A 23,115-nucleotide genomic window follows, 5' to 3' on the forward strand; every position below is an offset into this window, starting at 1 on the left:
TCAGAAAGGTGAGCCCTAAAGATGACAGATTCCAGAGACACAGAATGTCAGTGTTAGTGCCTTTGTGCAGAGGGACAGAAAGAAAAGCCTCAGACCAACACAAGACAGGACTTCAGAGCACGGACCCCTTCAGAAAGCCAGGAAAGAGTGAACTGTCAAGCTTGGCATGATTGCATACTTTCTGTATTGCCTGAAAATCCACAAGCCAATAATTTTAATAAGAAAGTAGACCTGGGATGGGAGCTGCTCCCGCCACCCGGCCACAGGAAACATTCTCTTAGAGGAAAGGACCCTCAACTGGGTCCTCAAAGAATTCTCACAAATACAGTGCTAACAATTTTAAGTTCATAATAAAAATCACAAAACACATGAAAAATAAGACCTTAAAGTAACAGCACAAAGAACCAATGACAGAGTCAGCATAAAAAAAATTATCAGATACTGCAATTATCAATTACCAAATAGAAAACAGCTATGTTTAATAGGTATAAATAATTCAAAAAAGAAATTTAAAACATCATCAAGGAGCTACTGAGTATTATAAATAACCAGGCAGTTCAAAAAAGAACCCAGTAGAACTTACAAGAATGAAAACTTTAATAATCAAACTGTAAAACTCAAGGGTAATTGACACCTGGGAAAGGAGAAATACTAAACAGAAAAGAGAGCTAAAGAAGGGCTTCCCTGGTGGCACAGTGGTTAAGAATCGCCTGCCAATGCAGGGGACATGGGTTCGAGCCCTGGTCCGGGAAGATCTCACATGCTGCAGAGCAACTAAGCCTGTGTGCCACAACTACTGAGCCTGAACTCTAGAGCCCGCGAGCCACAACTCCTAAGCCCACAAGCCACAACTCCTGAAGCCCAGGTGCCTACAGCCCATGCTCTCCAACAAGAGAAGCCGCCGCAATGAGAAGCCCACGCACCACAACGAAGAGTAGCCCCTGCTCGCCGCAACTAGAGAAAGCCCGTGCACAGCAACGAAGACCCAACGCAGCCAAAAAAGAATAAATTAAATAAACTTTTTAAAAAGAGAGCTAAAGAAATTGCAGGAAATGGAGCAAAGCTAGGGAGGAGGAAGCCCAGAAAGGCAGCTACCAGACAAGGGGAGCACTAGCGAGCATGCAGAATCTGCCCAGGCTGTGGCCGGCTCTGACCAGTGGACGAGCCCAGTGGAGAGTGAGAGGAAACCACGGAACGAGGCACAGATTTGGCACTGACCACCTCGGGGGGGCCAGGGTTTAGGAGTCAGGAAGAGCTAACTGCCTGTCAGGACAAACACCAGTTCTCTTCAGGAAAAGGTACCAGAGCCCAGAGCCCACAGCCCATCTCCTGCAGTGTCCTATGTGTGCACAACTGAACATTTAACCAGCAGGACCGGCAAGGGTGAGGAGAGCAAGGCACTTGCTTTGGTTGCAAATTTAAGTGGTGCCAAGAAAGCTTAGTAACCAAGGTTTTTAAAATATATTGTAAAGCAACTTTTAAAAATCAGAACTACTGCAACAATTGCATAATAAGCAATATATCAAAATTTAAAATCAAGATGGAATCAGTAACAGTACTATACCAAGACATATTAGAGCCTGAGGCAAAAGGAAAATCAATAATAGCGATTTAGTCCATTAATAAGGGATCGATTAAATTATGGTACACACATACATGCATGCCATGGAAAATGTTTATTACAGTTTTCTGTTAAAATAGCTGGTTTCGGGCTTCCCTGGTGGCTCAGCGGTTGAGAGTCCGCCTGCCGATGCAGGGGACGCGGGTTCGTGCCCCGGTCCGGGAGGATCCCACATGCAGCGGAGCGGCTGGGCCCGTGAGCCATGGCCGCTGAGCCTGCGTGTCCGGAGCCTGTGCTCCGCAACGGGAGAGGCCGCAACAGTGAGAGGCCCGCGTACCACAAAAAAAAAAAAAAAATAGCTGGTTTCCCCACTGAGCTTTGTTTGTCAAAAGCAAGCTCCACGGCTGATTTGTCTTCACAGACACATAGGCTGGTACAGTACCCGGGACATGGCAAGCGCTCGGGTTCAACATGGAAAGTGAACCAGCTCCCAGCGATTGAGAGCCTCAGCAGCGCAGCGTGTGGAGACGGTCTGTCTCTCCTCCTATTTCCATGGGCATTTTCAAAGTCAAGGCAATGCTGCCGTCCAAGAAGAGAACACCAGACTAGCGCCCTTGAGAACAGTAACGCCCAGGTCTCAAATTACAATTTTCAACCTCGCCACAGGCCACAAAATGAGCCAAAATTACAAATGCTTTCAAGTTTTCCTGACAATTCTTACAGATATCCAAAATCTATGCACTAGTAACCATTTAATGAGTTATTAAGGGATGTTCAAATGTCATATTCATGAGGAAAATTCAACAAATTAACTAGAATTTTCTGAGATCTCTAATCCAAGATCTCAAGAAGAGAAAAGTTCAGATCACCAACACAGATAGTTGGAATTCCTCAAAATTCAATGTATTTCCTATGCTGCTTTCAGGCTACAACAGCAGGAGTGAGTCACTGCAACAGAGATCGCATGGTCCACAGAGCCTAAAATATTCTATGTGGCCCTTTAGAGGAAAGCCTGCCAACCCCTGCTTTAGATAATGAAAAGAAAATAAGCCAATCTTCTCTAGATCTTAAGAGGCAAAGTTAATATCTGGGTGATGACTGAAATATGGGGCAAACTCCAGGTAATATGTCTAGCTGAAATTCTTCATTGACTGCTGTTTAACTTTGAGGTGGCAAAAACATAGATTGACAAATGTCTCTGAAATTTCATATTTGGTCACAATCAGCCCACATTAAGAAGCTAAAATGAGGGACTTCCCTGGTGGTCCAATGGGTGACTCTGCGCTCCCAGTGCAGGGGGCCCGGGTTTGATCCGTGGTCGGGAAACTAGATCCTACATGCTGCAACTAAGATTCCGTGGGCCACAACTAAAACCCGGCGCAGCCTAAATAAATAAATAAATAAATATTAAACAAAAAAAAAAGAAGCTAAAATGGAACAAAACTAATTGGCACGGCCATGGTGCCACCTGACGTCGTGTTACTGCCAGGCTACATCTTTCTGAAGACCAGAGAATCCTCCAAGGTCACACCACGACTTAGCAAACAACAAACCCTGAACCACTTCCTGTTTCTTATGCAAATACTTTCTATTCCAACATTTCTACTCCAACCAAAAGCACTCTGTAGGGCTTCCCTGGTGGCGCAGTGGTTGAGAAGCTGCCTGCCGATGCAGGGGACACGGGTTCGTGCCCTGGTCCGGGAAGATCCCACATGCCGCGGAGCAACTAGGCCCGTGAGCCACAACTACTGAGCCTGCGAATCTGGAGCCTGTGCTCCGCAACAGGAGAGGCCGCGACAGTGAGAGGCCCGCGCACCGTGATGAAGAGTGGCCCCCGCTTGCCACAACTGGAGAAAGCCCTCGCACAGAAATGAAGACCCAACACAGCCATAAATTAATTAATTAATTAATTAAAAGAAAAAAAGTATGAGTTCAACATATGCCCTTTAAAAAAAAAAAAAGCACTCTGTAAATAATGTATCAAAGTTCCAACTGTCAGGTCAAAAGAGACCGCCCATTCAATTCACTCTTCTGCTACTTCAGTATTAAAAGGAAATGTCATTTCCCAAACTACTGTAGTACTAGGAGTCATTTGTTTCTTCCAATGACAAAAAAGTAGGTAAATTCTGCTTCCTACCATGAACCTAAGCAGAAGATACATTATAAATGGATTCATGGGCTGCAAAAGAGCAATCTCCCCATCTCTGCAGTCTTGAGAATTTGAGAGGCATCTGACATTGATAATAGAAGGACTGAAAGCAATGCTAAAATAAAGGTAGTAGTAAACTTAAAATGCTACGCAAGTAACTCTCCTTGAATGACAAGGCCCTCTCTCCACCTAGATACACGAGGCCTGCGCCTGGAGGCTGAGCGGGCTCTCCTGGTGAGACGTCAGAAAGCCACCCCCCAGACAGTCTGACGTCCAAGGCTGAGGTGTTCAAAGTAAAGGTGATGCGAGTGAGCTACCTTGTTCTTCCTTGTAAAAGAAATTATAACTTGTAACCTAGAAGCAACAAAGAATAAACACACCGAGTACTTCAAAACAAGCCAACCATAAAAATAAACCAAAAGGCATGACTTGTGATGTCTACTGACCTGAAACAAAACCCACAAATCAGTCATCCAAAACTGACTAAAATCTAAATTAGCCAAATTAGCACCATCAAGTAATTTTAGGGAACAAAGAGTAATACAATTCTTAGAGAAGACTGCACATGTTACATGAGAAAGAAGCAATTGGCAGAGCAATACAGTCAGACACTTCAGACCAAATGACGGACGGAAACTCGCAGTTAGAGGCCCACCAATTTTTTTTTTTTTTTGCGGTACGTGGGCCTCTCACCGCTGTGGCCTCTCCCGTCGCGGAGCACAGGCTCCGGACGCGCAGGCTCAGAGGCCATGGCTCACGGGCCCAGCCGCTCCGCGGCATGTGGGATCTTCCTGGACCGGGGCACGAACCCGTGTCCCCTGCATCAGCAGGCGGACTCTCAACCACTACACCACCAGGGAAGCCCCCCACCAATTTTTAAAGAGGATATAGTAACTGACTAGTGAACATGCTTGTTTTAGACTCGGACCCCCTCCCCAGTCAAGTCAGAGCTTAAAAATCTGTGGCCTGTATGTACCATACGTAATCCTAATCAAGTACCTTAGATTAATTTTTATCTACTACTTAACAGAGAAGACACACAAAAAGACAGAACACGACACCCACCTCCCTGGTTAAGAAAGAAACCTCCTCACCATAGTCAAATCCCCTTCATGAACTCCGTCTGAACTCGGACTTCAGGCAGGTGGGAACCACTATCTCATCTGCTATGGGAGAGAGGCATGCATCTCCATGTACCTTTACAGCAAATATGCAGAGCCTGACGATCCTGTCCTCCACACTTGTATCAGCAGCGCATACCACAGTAATCTTCCCCACCACCGCGAGAGGTCTGTCCGTGTTGATCTGCATAGCTCAAACGTATTTTCACTGATGCGTCCCAACATATTGATCACAATTTATTTCTCTATTCTCCAGCTGACAGAGGTTTAGGTCAGTTCCTAGTGCGTGCTGTAACAAACACAGCTGCTATGACATTTCTGCACACGTGTCCTGGGGTTTATGGGTAGAACTTTCCCTGGAGCAAGTATGCAGAAGTGGGTTACCTGTCCCAGGCCTGTGTCAATAGGACTGGTAAAATCATAGTGAAGGATGGGCAATGAGACAAAGTTAATGAGAAAGTTAAGTGCAAAAGAAACCAGGGAGAATTTAAAAGGCTGGAAGTAATCCTAACTCCTGAAATCCAGATCTCCGATGAGAAACAAAAATTGTGTTTGTCCAGCTCTTACTGAGCGTCAAGGAGAACGGCAACACCAGTGTCACACGACAGCAGTGGGGAAACAAGCCACAACCAGGAGTTTCTGAGGGTCCATCGTACCAGGCTCAAGGCCAGCACGACACCTGGTGGCCCTCAGAATCCCAAGGTCAGGGTACAACCCCAGACATGCACAGAAACTGTCTGTACCAGACGCTCTGTGCGCCAGGCTGATGCCCCGTGGTTGGAGGTGGAAGGAAAAGGACCGATGCTGGTGAGGATGGGAATCTCCGGACACTTCACACCCCGAGTGCTGGCTAAGTAAGAAGAAATGCACAGAGAAGAGGTGGACAAGAGCCCCTGCCAGGCAGCACTGACTTCCCTAGCCTTGGCAGACGGAGCCTGGTCTAGGGCCGGCCTGGGGTTGCCCACAGTCCTATCACGTGGCCATATGGAGCAGACACCTGAGAGGCTGATGTGAATGTTAAAAATTATCAACAGAGAACACAGACCTGGTTGGTGTAGCAAGAAGGTCATCCCCTTGAAGATACGGAAGCCAAGGCTTGAAAGATACACCACCACAGCAAGCAGCACCCATCCCTCCTGCTGGCAGCAGAAAGCACCTTGAGAGGCCCTCAGGGCCAGATATTGGAAGTGTCTAGATTTGGAGAGTTTAAAAAGGGTCTTCCAAAAACAAAGGCAGATAAACTGGAGCTATTGAGAAATTAAATGGCCTGAGAAGACATAGCCCTGAAAGAACTCACAGAGGCCAAGTCACAACAATGTCCCACTTGTCACCGAAGAGGTGGCCCCGGGGCCCCTCGGTAGAATCAAGTCTGTTATAAAGGGCCACTAACCCCAAGGGCCCATGGGGACTTCAAGGGAAGCAAAAGGAACAGGGCAACATAAGCCAGCCCTTCATTCTGGGAAAACGTGTCATGTCGTGGAAAATCCAAAGCCACCCAAATCCTAGCAGAGCTGGAAATGCTCTGATATGGACCCTAGGGCGCCGCTGAAGGTGATCACAGCACAGCTGGGAGAAAGTCGGCTGAAAAGGAGCCAGTGGAAGGGAGAACTTGGAAATGCCTAAGCAAGAGATGACAGCTAATTGAGCAAAATCCCAGAGGGCAACTAATCAAAAGCACAGCTAATCAAAGCCAGAGGTGGAAACCCCAAAAGGCCACATGAGAGAAGAAAGTGAGGGTGAGAGGGTATACACAAGTGAGGCAGAGAGACGAGAAAGCTCAGGCCCACAGGCCTCGGCTCTCCCTGGGGAGCAGGAAGGAGAGCCACCTGCTGGGATAAGTGCCCCTGCCCCACAGAGGGCCGAAGAGCAGCGCAGGGGTCGGAGTCACAGAGAGAGTCTGAGTCTGACCCGGCCACGGTGGAGATGAAAGTGGCACCGATAAGGATGCAGAGGAGGGTTCCAGGGGGACTGAGGACCAGGTGAGGGTGAAACGGCATGACTCTGTGCATTTGAAACCTTCTCCTCAAGCATCACCACAGCTAGGAAGGGAGAAGGTGGATGGCCGGTCCAAGGTCAGAGCATCAGGAGATGGTGGTGAGGGTCCAGGTTAGCTGGACGGAGGGGAGGCCGTGGAGGAAAGAGGAGCAGTAAGCAGCAGGAATCTCAGCGAGGTTCGGGGAGTGATGGGAGGAGGGAGCTGAGCGAGAGAGCATGTGTCTAAGGACCGCGACGGGCTCTCCACCTCAGAGGCTGGAAACCCACGTGATGATAAACCCAGGGCCCTCTGTATGCTGTTGTAATAATGAATGTGTGTCATAATGTATCTGTCCAAATCCACTGAATGGACAACACCCAGAGTAAACTCTTAGGTAAACTATGGTCTTTGGGTGACTGACGTGCCAAAGTAGGTTCACCCTCGGTAGAAAATGTACCATTCTGGTGAGTGACGGTGATAACAGGGAAGGCTACGCATGGGGGGCGGGGGGGGACAGGGGTATATGGGAAATCTTTGCATCTTCCTCTCAGTTTTGTTGTGAAGCTACAACTGCTCTAAATAATTATTTGTAAAACCCCCCATCTCTGGGTCTGAGGCACCCAAGCTGCTGAAAATGGGCAGCCTTTGACCATGAAGGTGGCGAGGAAAGCCAAACCCCCAAGAAAAAGGCAAACTACAGTCAAGGTGTGGAGAGGCCAAACGGAACAGGAGGGTTGCTTGCAGTACAGGAAGGGTCCTAGCTCTGGAGGACTCAGGCTGGGCGCTAGCAGCGATGGAGAAAGTGGGTATACAGTGTGCATATCAGAAGGCGGCCACAGAGAACGGAGCGGAAGACCTGCCTCAGGCCGCTTTGCACAGGGATCCCAAGACGGGTCTGAGGCTGACAGCCTGCACACGGCTGTGCTTGGGGGTCAGATGGAAGACTGTCAAGTAAGCAAGTAAACGTCTCTGCAGGTGGATTGGGAGGAAGACCAGAATTTTAAGAACCACCAAACCAAGAGTTTACCACTCAGCCCCCAAACCCAGGGTGGCACGAACCACACAGAGAGAGCACCAGGAGAAGCCCTCTGCTCAGGCTCGAGGAGTAGCAGCGGGATCTCGCAGCAGTGACCCTGCTGGCAATGGGAGTCCTCGGGTAACTCAAACTCTGTGGAAAGGAAATGTGATCCTCTGAACTCCTGCTTCTTGCCCTGGACTGGGCCTAGCTGCAGAAACATGTGACCTCAGGGCATATAAAACCTCAGCATTGGGCTTCCCTGGTGGCGCAGTGGTTGAGAGTCCGCCTGCTGATGCGGGGGACATGGGTTCGTGCCCTGGTCCGGGAAGATCCCACATGCCGCGGAGCGGCTGGGCCCGTGAGCCATGGCCGCTGAGTCTGCGCGTCCGGAGCCTGTGCTCGCAACGGGAGAGGCCACAACAGTGAGAGGCCCGCGTACCGCAAAAAAAAAAAAAAAAAGTCTCAGGAATGTGACCCCACAAGGTCGTCTACAGACTCCTGGCCTCACCCCAAGCTATGCATGTGTGGATCTGATCATAAACAGCATATCTAAGACTCTGAAAACTAAAATATCAACTATCATCCAGGTCCCAAACAGGGACATACATGAGGGGCAGAGCATCAGGAGATGATGGTGAGGGATCAGCCTCACAGCAACAGCACTGCAAAAGCTTCTTAAAAATGGAACTGAAAGGAGTTCCCTGGTGGCCTAGTGGTTAGGATTCAGCACGTTCACTGCCGTGGCCGGGGTTCAGTCCCTGGTCAGGGAACTGAGATCCCAAAAGCTGTGCAACATGGCCAAAAAAAAAAAAAAAAAAAAAAAAAATGGAACTGACATGGAAGCCACAAACAGAGAAGGCTGGTCAGAACTTGTGACCTGAACCCAACCAGGCTGACCGCTGCTGAAACAAAACATCAACACCTCCCATAAGATTTAAGCAAGACCCAGGGTCTCAAAACATAATATTCAAATGTCCACAGTACAACCCAAAAATTACTCAGCCTACAAAGAAACAGGAAAAATCCCAACTCACGTGGGACAAGACAACCAAGAGATTCCAAGGCCAAGATGACACAGATGTGAGAAGTATCTTATAAAGACTAAGGAAGCTATTTAATGAAGTGCTCAAGAACTAAAAGCAAACACTTGAAATAAACGGTGTGGTAGCAGAATCCTAAAATGGGTCAACGTTTCCTGCCCTAATCCCCGAGACCGATATGTGACACCCCGGCCACATTAAGTTGCCTGGTCAAGGCAGGAGACTCTGCAGATACAATTAAGGTTACTAATCAGCTGACTCTGAGTTAATCAAAAGGGAGTTTATCCAGTTATGCCAAATATAAACCCGTGACCCCATCAAAAACTGAGCTGGGCTTCCCTGGTGGCGCAGTGGTTGAGAGTCCACCTGCCGATGCAGGGGACGCGGGTTCATGCCCCGGTCTGGGAAGATCCCACATGTCGCGGAGCGGCTGGGCCCGTGAGCCATGGCCGCTGAGCCTGCGCGTCCGGAGCCTGTGCTCCGCAACGGGAGAGGCCACAACAGTGAGAGGCCCATGTACCGCAAAAAAAAAAAAACAAAAAAAAAAAAACAGTGAGTTTTCTCTGGCGGGCAAAAGAGGAGGAAACCCAAGAGGTTCTGAAGTGTAAGAAAGGTTCGGCAAGCTGTTGTGACTTGAAGATGGGGTAAGGTTACGTGATAAGGAATTCAGTCAGCCCTGGAAGCTAAACGTGGCCCTGCCTGACAGCCAGCAAGGAAACAGGGACCAGAGTCCTATCAACGCAGGGAATTGGATTCTTCCAGCAACCTGGATGTACGTGGAAGAGATTCTTGTGCAGAGCCTCTGGAAAGGAGCCTTGCCTGGACAACCCTTGATTTGGGCCACTTGAGACCCTGTAGGTAGCCCAACCAAGCCCACTCAGACCTCTGACCTACAGACCTTGAAGGAGGTGTTGTTTCAGCCAATAAGTTTGTGGTAATTTGTTAAGCACCAGTGGAAAATAAGTCCGGATTCTGGCTCCTGGAAGTGGGGTGCTGTCAAAACCATCACCTATTCTAAGTTCACCCTGAAGTTCACCCATGATAGCATCTGGGACTCAGTGATTGCCCTAAGGTGGGAACATTCCTTTTGTTTATATTATTTTCCTAAAATAGTATTGAATAGAGAGTGTATCCCTTAATTCTCCGGGAAATTTGTTTCTTCTATTTTTTAGAACTATAGCCAAATTAAGTGCATTTGCTTGAAAAGGGGGCCCAATCAGCAAATTCTAACTACTATGTAAATAAACATGAACTTTTAAATATCATCCACCGTACACTTTGAGTTTGGTGCACTGTCCCGGCTTCAAGTCTCCCAGAAGCTGCAGTATGGTGTCCAAGAGCACCCGACTTGAGTTAACCAGGAATTCACGACCACTTGCTACGGCAGCTACATCTGCAACATAAAGATGAAACAAAGCGTCAAAAGTCTGTCCAAGATAGAGGATGTGTTGCTGTCCTTCTCCTAGCAGACTTAATGAACACACAGAATGGTTATCCACAGAGCTGACAGCCCAGACAGGGTAACTGACAACCACAGCCGTTACTAAAACGGTGAGTGACGTCCGCTGTGATTAGCAAATGCCTCAGTAGTGGAACAGAGCACTGGGTCTAAATACGTCTGCAGCCTGAGCACAGCACAGCAAGTGGACACCAGGCTCCAGAATACTGGGTTAAACAGCTATGGGCTGTCAGGGTCCAAACAGAAGGTAGGGGCTGATTATTTACCTGGGACCAAGGACACTAAAATCCACTTTCAACCCTGGGAGTGAAATCCTGATGACTCTAAACCAGAATACCAAACTGAGATCATGAGGTCAAGAGAGAATACAAAAACTGATTCCAAAAAGAAATTTTTCTAAATTGTACATCCTGCTGTGGGTCAGCAAGTATCACATTTCTTCATGCTTGAGGCCCCACAGAACCAGCACGGGGACCAGACCAAGTCACTACACGGACTCCCATGGACACCGCTGCAGATAACACTGGCTCCATCACATTCCCAAATACCCGTGAGGACACGTCAGTGATCCAGAATATTTATGTATGTGTCGGTAAGATGTTTCTTTAGCTAGGTCTAACAATAAAGCATGATTCAAAGTGACTAGAATGTCTAACCCAAATGAGCCGGCCAGGGTGGAGACAAGAAGGGCAGCAGCATCCTCGTTCTCCTGACTTCAGTGGAAATGCTTCCAGTAATTCACAGTTAAGTGAATCTCCAGCAGAGATCCTCTACAAGTTTAAGGAAGTGTTCTTCTATTTTTAGTTTGCTAATAACTATCGAGAATGGAAGATTAATTTTATCACTGATTTGTTCTGCTTTGATTAACGGTAACCTAATGGCAGAATATAAAATTTCATCTATGCTACCAGAACAACTTTATGAAATCAGATCCTGGACATTCCTATTTATTTTTGTTTATCTGAGCTGAGGAGGATCAAAAGAGATATATTAAAGTTTCCTAAACCTAACAGATTTTTCTTCCCATTTCTGCTTGTCCTTCCAGCACTTTTTGCCTCTTTCCTTGCATTGGTGCTATTTGGTATATAATTTCATGACAGCTATAACTTTACTGAAGACAGGACCCTTAACTGATACAAATGTAACCTTCTGTGTTCAATGAATTTGAACCTGATGACTCTATTTTCTACCATAGGAAACACTCTAGTTTTACTAAAGAAATACTTGGGGGGAATGAAGCATTTGGCATCATAAACTCAAAGTCATTTTAAGGTAGTTTTTTGGGGAAGACATTCTTCATGTTATGACTACATACGGGAACTCCCCAGTGAAACATACATTCTAGCTACATACTTTAGTAGTTTCCAGAGACGACATCCCAGCAAACCACGGCTCTTGTTTGCAGACCTTGGGTTGTTCCTGCCCTAAGACTCCAGTGTGACCAGCAGAATGCAGCGCAGCTGCTGCATGACTTTCAAGGCAAGATAGAAAGAGCCTGGCAGCTTCCACCTCCGTCTCTCGCCACTTGCTCTAGGAGCCCTGGGTCGCTAGGAAAGAAATCTGACTCTCCTGAGGCTGCCGTGATGCAGACTACAGAAAAAGCACACAGTTGGAGAAGCCTGGGACTACACTAGGATAGGAAGATGTCCCACTAGCCCCCAGCTGTTCCATCCCTCAGCAATTTGAGTCACCCCAGCTGAGGCCCCAGACAGCAGAGTAGCAGCAAATCCTCGCTGCCAAGCCCTGAGAAAGTTGCAGGTTCCGGAGCAAAATAAATGACTACCGTTGTTTAAAGACAAAGGTTGGGGGCAGTTTGTTACCTAGCAACAGATAACAGGAACATCACTAATATATCACTGAAGAAAAAAAGTACCCTGTATCAGAGCAGGCAACAACACCCAACAGAACACAACAAATGTACTGGTAACTGAAGTCCCCTATCATGTATCCAGTATTATAATAGCAAATGCCAATGCTGCATTCCAAGCAAACTATGAAGCAAAATAAACGTGAATAAATTCCTGCTCAGATAGCTCCAGTATTTGTCAGTCTGTCTGGGATGCTTATGAGTCAACCATAGGACTACAAAGGATTGCTGGTTTAATTTTCTGTTAAAATGTACTTTTTTTTCCCTAGGTTCATTTTTCTTTAAAGTTTATAAATATTTCTAGAAGTTACCATAGTAATTATATAATTTAAGGAATGAAACTAGTGTGAATTATGTATGCTGATAAAAAATATAAAGAGCTGAGGCAGATTATGTCTGATAGTTTTGCTTTAGGCTGTAACAATTCTGTCTTATTTTCGACAATAGAAATAATAATAAGGTACTGGCATAATGACAGTCATACAGATCAATGGTAGAACTGAGAGACCAGAAATAAACACTCAAATTTATGATCAACTGAGTTTCAAGAAGGGGATCAGGACAATTGAATGGAGAAAGGATAAAAAAGTAATCTTTTTAACCAATGGTGCTGGGACAACTGAATATTCACATGCAAAGAAATAAAAACTGGACCCCTACCTCACACCATACATAAAAATTAACTCAAAATAGATCAAAGACCTAAATGTATGAGCTAAAATTATAAAACTCTTAGAAGAAAACACAGGAGTAAATCTTCATGTCTTTGAATTAGACAATGGTTTCTTAGATATGACAACAAAAACACAAGCAACTAAAGAAAAACACACACTGGATATCATCAAAAATCAAAACTTTTTTGCTTCAAAAGACACTATCAAGAAAGTGAAAAGACAACTACAGAATGAGAAAAGTTTTGCAAATCATATGCCTGATAAGGGACTGGTATCTAGAATATACAAAGAACTCTTATAACTCAATAATAAAAAGACAAATAACAATTTTTTTTAACATCTTTATCGGAGTATAACTGCTTTACAATGGTGTGTTAGTTTCTGCTGTATAACAAAGTGAATCAGTTATACATATACCTATGTCCCCATATCTCCTCCCTCTTGCGTCTCCCTCCCTCCCACCCTCCCTAGCCCACCCCTCCAGGCGGTCACAGAGCACTGAGCTGATCTCCCTGTGCTATGCAGCTGCTCCCCACTAGCTATCTATTTTACATTTGGTAGTGTATATATGTCCATGCCACTCTCTCACTTTGTCACAGCTTACTCTTCCCCCTCCCCGTGTCCTCAAGTCCATGCTCTAGTAGATCTGTGTCTTTACTCCCGTCTTGCCCCTAGGTTCTTCATGACCATTTTTTTTTTTAGATTCCATATATATGTGTTAGCATACAGTATTTGTCTTTCTCTTTCTGACTTACTTCACTCTGTATGACAGACTCTAGGTCCATCCACCTCACTACAAATAACTCAATTTCGTTTCTTTTTATGGCTGAGTAATATTCCACTGTATATATGTGCCACATCTTCTTTATCCATTCATCTGTCAATGGACACTTAGGTTGCTTCCATGTCCTGGCTATTGTAAATAGAGCTGCAATGAACCCTTTGGTACATGACTCTTTTTGAATTATGGTTTTCTCAGGGTATATGCCCAGTAGTGGAATTGCTGGGTCATATGGTAGTTCTGTTTTTAGTTTTTTAAGGAACCTCCATACTGTTCTCCATAGTGGCTGTATCAGACAATTTTTTTTCTTTTTATTTGGTTGCACTGGGTCTTATTTGCAGCTCGCAGGCTCCTTAGTTGCGGCTCACCAGCTCCTTAGTTGCAGCACGCGGGCTCCTTAGTTATGGCATGTGAACTCTTAGTTGCAGCATGCATGTGGGATCTAGTTCCCTGACCAGGAATTGAACCCAGGCCCCCTGCATTGGGAGCGGGGAGTCCTACCCACTGCACCACCAGGGAAGTCCCTCAAATGACTTAATTTTGAAATGGGCAAAGGACTTGAATAGACATTTCTCCAAAGAAGATACACAAATGGCCAATGAATACATGAAAAGATGCTCAATATCATTAGCCATCAGGGATATGCAAATCAAAACCATGACAAAGTACTACTTCATACCCACTAGGGATGGCTATAACCAAAAAACAACTTTAAAGTGTTGGCAAGTATGTGGAGAAGCCTCATGCACTGCTGGTGAGAATGTAAAACGGTGCAGCCACTGTCAAAGAATGGTCTGACAGTTCCTCAGATGCTAAAAGCCATATCATACGACCCAGCAATTCCACTCCCAGCTGTATAGCCAAGAGCAATGAAAACATATATCTACACAAAAACTTCTACACAAATTTTCACAGCATCATTATTTATAATAACCAAAAAGTAGAAACAACCCAAATGTCCATCGATTGATGAATGGATAAATGTGGTATAGCCAAACAATGGAATATTATTCAGCCATAGAAAGGAATGAAGTACTGGTACATGCTATGACATGGACACCTTGAAAACACTATGCTAAATGAAAGAAGCCAGTCACAAAGGACCCCATGTTATATGGTCCCAGTATATGAAATGTCCAGCACAGGCGAATCTATAGAGACAAAAAGTAGATTGGCTGCCTAAAGCTAGAAGAATGGCAGGATTGGGGAACGATGGCTGAGGTGAGCAGAGCTCCTCTTCGGGTGATGAAAATGTTTAAACATTGACTGTGGAGACGGACGCACAATTACATGAATGTACTAAAGCCATCAAATTACATACTTTAAGTTGGCAAATTGTATGGTATATTTTTATCTCAATAAAGCTGTTAAAAAGTAAATATAGTAATAATAACAGTGGGGATATGACTGTCATGTTCAGTGGATTACTCAGCCTCTACTGCTCATCCTGGACCTGTTCTCTATAAACTGCTCTTCTGAAGCACTCACACTACATCACATTTTTTGAAAGAAACATAAGAAAGTTTCTTCTATGAATACTGTGACCGACTTACTGTTTGGTTTTTGTTTCTTTGCATTTGCTGTGGTACTTTCTTATCAAGTCAATGATTTCGCTGTCAGGGTGGGGGAGTGGGCCAAAGGCCATGGGTAACCTCAGTCTGGAAACCGCCTCTGTACACTACGTATGGAAACCCCCTTAGAACTGGAGGGAATGCCCAGGCCCGCTGGGAAGTGGCTCCCAGAAGCCAGTTTCTCTCCCACTTACATGACCTGGCTTCTGTGGTGAGAAGTCAGGCTAGAGAGAAACACCCTGTAACCTGAGGGCCAGCTGAGAGGGGTGAGTCTACTGTCCTTCCCTGTTTGCTGCTGTCAGTCTGCAGTGTCAACATGACTCCCGGGAAATGTTCCCATACCTCTTATAACCTCCTTGCGCTTTCACCTGCCAAACCTGCCTCACCAGGCTGGATAAGTTTCCACCATGGAGTGAGCGTGCTCTGACCGTTAGGACGCCCAGTCACAGAAAAAATCAAGGGCAAGGCCTATGGTGACAGAGTGCCACTGCCAGCCAAACGCTATCACCTCTTGACCCACTATGAAGGAAACAGCTCCAAGCAGAACCCCCAACTTTCCTACGGCTCATCTACAAGCATAATTCCTGTTCTTTCCATTTGTTCACATTCTTTCCCTTAACATGCAACTGCACTCTCAGGAAAGAAAGACTCCCAGCATCTTTTGCTTCTCCCAACCTGTAACTGTGACTCTGAGACCATTATCAGAAAGATACTCCTCCCTTCTCTGGGACACAGCCCCTGCAAAGTTTAATGGACAGATGTTTATTTTGTAAATGGAACAGATAAAGAAAAGGCACTACAGAAGGATAATTTTTAGAAGTCCCAGAAAATTCTCCTATACACAAATTAGAGCCGATCTGAATATTATTTGCCCATATACTATGTAAGATTCAAGAAATAACCAAAGAATTAACTATAGTCCCAGAATCCTGGTTCTATGGACAGAGTTAAACAACTGGGGCAAAAGCCAAAAGACTCCAGATGATTCTTCTCATCTTTACCTCATCTTCTCTAGAGCTAAAGCCACGGAAGGCCATAGGCCACCAATGACCAGCTTAATAGAAAAAGGACTAGTAATTCCTTGTACCAGCCCCACAATCGCTTAATGCTACCTGCTTAAAAAAAACTCTAATGGTTGAGGATGTGGATTTGTCCAAAATCCGTGAACAATTCCTCTTCTCCGTCCTGCCTGGAGCCGCTTCTCTACAGGAAGAGATTAATGCTCAGGTCTCTTTAGTGTCACATCCTATAAAATTGGCCAATTTACTTGCCTTCACCTAGAAAAATCAACAATTCACCCTGAAAGTCATGTCCCCAGGGATTCACTGAAGTTCTATCCTGCCTCTTTCAAGTCTTAATCCCAGATCTTAAGGATACAGTGGAGCTCTTTGTGGGGTCCTTCTGATCCAACACATACATAACCTCCTCTTACATTCCATTAGTCTGGAAAACTCTAAGGTTGACTGTGTTTATCTCCTCACTGAGGTTGCTAAGAAGGGAGATGAGCTTCCAAAGAAACACTCCAATTCCCCAAAACAACAGCTCATTATCTAGGCCATACTCTGGCAACTGAAGGAAGGCCATTATCTAAGGAAAGATTACACAGTAACCCGAATTATCCAAGACAAACCACTGAAAGACGAAGAGAATTTCTGTGATTAACTGGATATGGTAGATGACAGGTACCAAATTCTCCTGAATTGGCAAGACCAGTTATACGACTAGACTAAATCAAACATGCCAGAAGCATGCCCAGGGGACAGAGAAGCCAAAACAGCCTTCAGCAATCTCAAAATCTCTCTCAACAATTGCCTCTAACATCCAGGAGTATCATAAACCTTTCTGTCTATGTACATGATGGGTTAAGGCGGTGCTCTAGGGCAGTGGTCTCCAAGTGGCAAGGGAGGATGATTTTGCCCCCAGGACACAACTGGCAACATCTGGAGACATTCTCAGTTGTCACAACTGGGGGTTGCTTCTGGCCTCTAATGGGTAGATTCTAGGGATGTTTCTGAACTCCTACAATGCACAGAACACTCCCCATAACACAGAATTCTACTGCCGAGGCCGAGAAGCTCTGCTCTAGGGACATTAACTCAATGACACGGCACACACCAAAGACCCACTGCCGCTCAGAACCTGTCACCTGATCCAGGAGGCAAGGCTCACGGCCCCCTTTTCTCAAAGCAGCTGCACAAGTCCAGGGCTGGGGCAGCCCTTAGTCATCATCTGGGGTCTAAGACTCTTTTCTCAGAAGATGAAGCTGAGGGTCACAGAGTCAAGAACACAGGGCTGGCCAGTGGTAGAAGCAGAACTGGACACTGGGCCTCAATCCCGCCCACCCTCCGCACTGCTCCCCTGAGGTGGAGGAGCCAGGAGCAGTGCTGCTTGCTGACTCAGGGCGCTCTGCTGTCAACTCTGTGGGACTGTTACGTCCACAAAAGATAAGCTGGATCCAGTCCTGCCATAAATTATCAACAATCAAGAAGTAATCTGGGGGAGTTCCCTGGCGGTCCCGTGGTTAGGACTCGGTGCTTTCACTGCCAGGGTCTGGGTTCCATCCTGGTCGGGGAACTAAGATCCTGCAAGCCACGCAGTGTGGCAAAAAAGAAAAAAAAAAAAAGGTAATTTTGATTCTGTAATCATTACCTAACATTGTTTGAATGAAGAAACCCAGAATTAAGAGGCAACGAGTGCAATTATGAGTTTCAAATAGTCAAAAAGTAGTTCGAAAAATACGTTTTCCACTTGCAAGCTAAGCAAGTCAATCTTCACAGGGCTGTGATAATAATTTGCCATCTTCTTTTAAGTTCTCTATTTGTCCACTTATAAAAGTTGTTGGAGGGACTTCCCTGGTGGCACAGTGGCTAAGAATCCACCTGCCAACGCAGGGGACAGGGGTTCGAGCCCTGGTCTGGGAAGATCCCACATGCCGTGGAGCAACTAAGCCCGTGCGCCACAACTACTGAGCCTGCACTCTAGAGCCCGCGAGCCACAACTACTGAGCCTGTGTGCCACAACTACTGAAGCCTGTGTGCCTACAGCCCGAGCTCTGCAACAAGAGAAGCCACGATGAGAAGAAGCCACGATGAGAAGCCCGCGCACCACAACGAAGTGCGGACCCCACTCGCCGCAACTAGAGAAAGCCTGCACGCAGCAATGAAGACCCAACAACAAAGACCCAATGCAGCCATAAATAAATAAATAAATAAAGTTTTTACCAAAGAGTTGTTGGAAACAATCGCACCCCCACGTCAAACAGGACCTTGGTTTACAATGTGTTACCACTTCACCATAGCTCAGTAACATTCACAAAATGTGTAAAGGTAGTCAGAGCAGGTATTACTGTTCCACTTCGCAGATAAGGAAAATAAAGTCCAGAGAATTTACATCCTGGGAAGTGGACTAGCTGGGCCTGAAAATCCAGACACTTTATACTATTTTAATCTATTATTAAGAACAGTGACTATGGATGAGTAAGAAATTTCATAATTTCAATGTTTAAACAAATCCTTGACATCCAGTTTTTGCTTAGGATACAGTAAACTGAAAAGAGCTACACCTCCATTCTTTAAAAGGGGCAGTTTAGATAATTCAAAAAATCACAACTTATCTCGAGCACATCAGAGGTGAGGCTGAAGGTCAACCAACTGATATGAAAAATCAGAAAAGGCAGGTGCTGCAAGGAGAGCTGTGAGGCAAGCACTTGCTCACCTGGGGCAGGCGCTGGAGGCCAGATAAGCCAGCCAGAAAACTCAGCTAAGAGGTGTAGCAAATTGCCAGGCAAGCGGCTGCCTGGGCTTCTGGCGGGCAGAGGGGTTGGCTACAAAAGAAAGGGGAGGGCAGATGGGGAGATGAGGTGGAGGTAGTGGACCTGTTCCAGGTCTTCACCGTGGTGGTGACATGACTGCATGCATTTGTCAAAACTCACAGGACTGCAAAAAGGTGAGAAAAAACTGTAATGGGTGAGTTTACCGTAGGTAAACTTAAAAGAAGAATCGTTGTTTTAGAAGGCAGAGGATCTATCTGACGGCTAACCAAGGTGTCTGCTGTACTGCCTACTCCCCGTGGGACAGAGTCTTGGTATCTGACACACATAAGGCCCCAACGCCTCTGCAGAGCAGCACGAACATAGTACGTAATCATCCCATACGATTCACCAGCGCGTAAGGGGAATGTGGACACGCCCACGACCAGGCAGGGAAAAACAAAGCCAGGTTGAGCTTGTCTGCTGGGCAACAGGCTGGCAATTCAAGCAGCTCAAACTCACAACTCAGCAGAATGAAAAGTCACATACATCATAGACCTCTGAGGTCACCTGCAAATAGCAGAACATCTAACCATCAAATCTGCAAATACCTTCTGCTAAAAAAGAGACCTTAAAGGAATATTGAAAGGTGGAGCAGTGCAAGCCTCCACCAGCTGAAGGCACTATGATGAAAGTGCATTCTGCAGTCCTCCAGCGGATAAAGTGCCAGGCTAAATCAGGACTGGCTGAACACCATCCGGGTCTCAACGTCTGCCCCAGAAGAATAGCAGCAGTTTCTAAGGGATTATGAAGAAATCATCTACATGAGATCTACTTCATGAGGATTTCAGTAGATGAAGAAATGTAACATTTCCCCTCTCATTAACAGCAGAGAACAGCATAGCATACAGCAGAGATGAAAAAGCAATGTAAAAAAGTAAGTCATAGCTCTATATTTAACTATTTCATTGACTTAGAACAAAAAGCCTTAATACTCCCTAGTATATACCACCTCCTACTATTTGAAGATATTAGTGTTAATTATATAGCCATCTGGCTTTATCCTTTACAGCAGTTTTGCCACAGAATTCTATCTAACTATAATCTTTGGGAAAATTTTACTAAAGAGACAATTTAGGGTTTTGGAATTCTTTAGTTACAACACCAGAACAACAGCAAGAGTTTAACTTAAGCTCTGCTTAAGGCTTTTACTTTAGCTAGACATTAGTAAATGATGATGATTCCAAACAACAAGTAGCTAAACTTACAGTTTTGACTTCTGTCCACGTAGAGAACTGACCAGAACGTGCAAACTCACCCTGTGTTCCTAAGACTACTCGTTGCTACTCACCGATACCTATCAGAATCACCTGGAGTGATGTTCCACAACATACACCTGGTCCCTACCCCCAATTTACCGAGTCAGATTCTCCAGGGCAGGAGCCTATTTGAAATGTTCCTGAGAGGTGTTTATGGACACACACCCCGACTGTGATCACTGCTCTGGAACTCACTTCTGAAAGTCACTACGTTTGAAGAGAATTACTCACTTGTTACGATTCCAGCCAAAGCAAAAACAAACTGATTTTCATCAGAATCCAGCTCCTTGACATCCCCATCCAGTGACTTCACAAAACTCTCCATTGTTTGACCAGTGATGTTGAAAAACTTCAAAGCTTTACCCTGAAAGTTCAGAAATGGAAATGTCACACCCTTTCACAAATACCAGTAGGAAAACACTTTCAAAGTGCAGGACACAGAGGAAAGACTCTGGTTTTAATTACAGAAGCAATATTTTTAAATCTATTCCTTCATTAAAACTTCCCAATGAAAAGATCAGAAAAAAAGAAGTTTGGGGCATGTAGAAAAATTACCCTGAAGACTGATATAGTAAAATACATGAGGGAAACAGTTCAAATTTATACAATGATAGAAGTACTGGGTTGAATTCACCCAAAAACATACTAGAAATATAGTAGAAAAATATGTTCTCTATTCTAGGCATGAAACCAGAGGTTTTCAAACCTTTGGCAGAAATTGTTTTTCAAATAAAATCTTAACTGAAACCACAACATGTAAAAGACAGCAACAGGCTCATCTGACAGTTTCAGTCTTCATTACTTGGCTCCCAGAACCTTGAAAGCACTTCCTTGGCGGGGGCAGGGTTCTAAGGAATAGTTTGAAAAGCAATGCATTTACACATGTCACAAGGGAACTGCATGGGGTGATATCAATATCCTAAGACTGGATTGTGGGGGTGATTACACACCTCCAAAAATTAGCTAGAAAACACTAAATTGTACACTTACAAATAAATGAATTTTACGACACGTAAGTTATACCTTAAGAAAGCTCGGTAAACTTTAAGATACATTTAGTCCCTCCACTGTTTTTATTGCTGCAGATGATGAGTAACATACCACTGGCCTCCCGCCAACCATCCGCCCTCGACGGATGGTTTGCCATTCAGGACCACTCGATTCTCCCAGAGTCAGATAACAGTCCTCCCGGGCTCCTTCTGTCCTCTCTGCCATGGACACCACCCTGTCACAAGTCCTGCCTCACCCACACAGCTCTCCACTTCCCATCCCGTATTCTATTGGGGGGCAGCCTTCCACCTTCCAAGCAGTCTTCCTGGCCAGTCTCCACACCCACAACCCCCCCCCCTCCATCCTCACCCACTGTCAGGTTGAGCTGCCCACATTCCCCTCCTGTCCTATCACGTTTTCAATCAAAAAGCCTTAAGGAATCCCGTCCTAGCACCCACTGGACAAATCATCAACCACACTGACCCCCCACCCTGTGTCAGGTGACCCACACACGGTCCCTATGTCTCACTCCAGGTCTCTGACTGCTCTACTTCTCCCCTCCTGAGGGACCCTCTTCCCTTCCTGCCACTGCTGCCTGTGCAAGTTAATCAAGGTTCATTTAAAATCTCTCTTCCTCTGTGAAGTTCCTTGATGTCTGTGGGCACTCACATGCTATTAACATATAACATTCAGGCAATTAAATATTATATTACCCCTGGAACAACACACGTAAAAGCACTTTGAACTTTGTTAAACGCATATAATGTCAAGTAATAATACTGAAGTGGAACTATCTCCACAAACACCATACAGATTCTGGGAGAGAAGGGATCTTATTTCATTCATTTTCCATATCCCCCAGAGACCAGTTACAGGGGGCCCTACACAGATGGTATTCCAAAACTATCTGATGAACAGAAGAAATGGATCTAGTCTGTAGGCGCCTTAATAGCTGCACTGTGTCCTCTAAGTTGCACAAGCACTACCCAACAATGCCCTGACGGCCCGCGGGCGTGCTTACTCCTCCCAGGATGGCTCTGACCACCTCCTCACTGCTGGAGACGCCCCACAAAATGGTGCAGGCCGCTGCGCCCATTCCCGTGCAGTACTCTGCCTGCTGCAGGAGCTGCTGCTTTGCTTCATTCAGCTGCTGTCGAAGAGCCAGTTTCTCCTGAAATCGAAACAAAACAAAATCAGAAAAATGCACAGCATTCAACCTCAAAATCCCTCTATTGTGTTTCCTCTTTCAAAGGTATTTTTAAAGAAAAGAAATGCACATAGAATATAGTAAACAGTTGGTAAATGTAAACTGGCCCTTAGAGAGGCATAATGCATAAGTTTTTCAAAAACTTCAGAGGCAAAAATAACAGCCACAGAAAAGAACACACTACCGCATTAGAGTTTATAAACACTGCCAAAGACTTGAATTCATCTTCTTTGAAGTAAGACGGATGATGAGGCATCTCAGGTCCCACGTGGCTGTACCCAGGACAGCACCAACTAGGACACCCGAAGAAAGTAACAAGCTAACACAGCGGTCCCCACATAGAGCAGTATTTCTAATAAAGGTGCCTGCCGCCGCCAAGCGGCTCACTCCACTATAAAAATGCCATGTGACACAGCCAAGACCAGGCAGGAAAGACAGGAGCAGAGGCAGGAGAGGAGTGAGAAGGAAGGGCCTCCCTGGCGTGCCCTGAACCAGCAAGCTAAGCACCAGCGGAACAAGAAGACGGAGGCCAGGCAAGATTTCTCAGCCTCCCACCAGCACTGGGCTTCTGAAGCCAGGGCTCTTAACAAGCGAACTGTCCCCCTGATGTCACCTCCGACCACACAAGCACTCCT

The 23,115-nt window shown here is 45.6% G+C and overlaps 1 protein-coding gene across 5 annotated transcripts in view; it reads right to left on the reverse strand.

Annotated features, from left to right (window-relative positions):
- The window catches only part of HSF2BP (heat shock transcription factor 2 binding protein), an 82,661-nt gene that overhangs the window by 36,611 nt on the left and 22,935 nt on the right, over positions 1-23,115 (reverse strand). For all 5 annotated transcript variants that reach the window (XM_060151019.1, XM_060151021.1, XM_060151020.1 and 2 more), the window contains 3 exons: positions 22,295-22,444; positions 20,515-20,647; positions 10,140-10,257 (listed from right to left, as the gene is read on the reverse strand). In XM_060151019.1, coding sequence (XP_060007002.1) covers positions 10,140-10,257; positions 20,515-20,647; positions 22,295-22,444 — 401 coding nt within the window. The remainder of the gene's footprint in view (positions 1-10,139; positions 10,258-20,514; positions 20,648-22,294; positions 22,445-23,115) is intronic.

The sequence above is a fragment of the Lagenorhynchus albirostris genome, chromosome 5, assembly GCF_949774975.1.
Source record: "Lagenorhynchus albirostris chromosome 5, mLagAlb1.1, whole genome shotgun sequence".
Lineage (NCBI taxonomy): Eukaryota > Metazoa > Chordata > Mammalia > Artiodactyla > Delphinidae > Lagenorhynchus > Lagenorhynchus albirostris.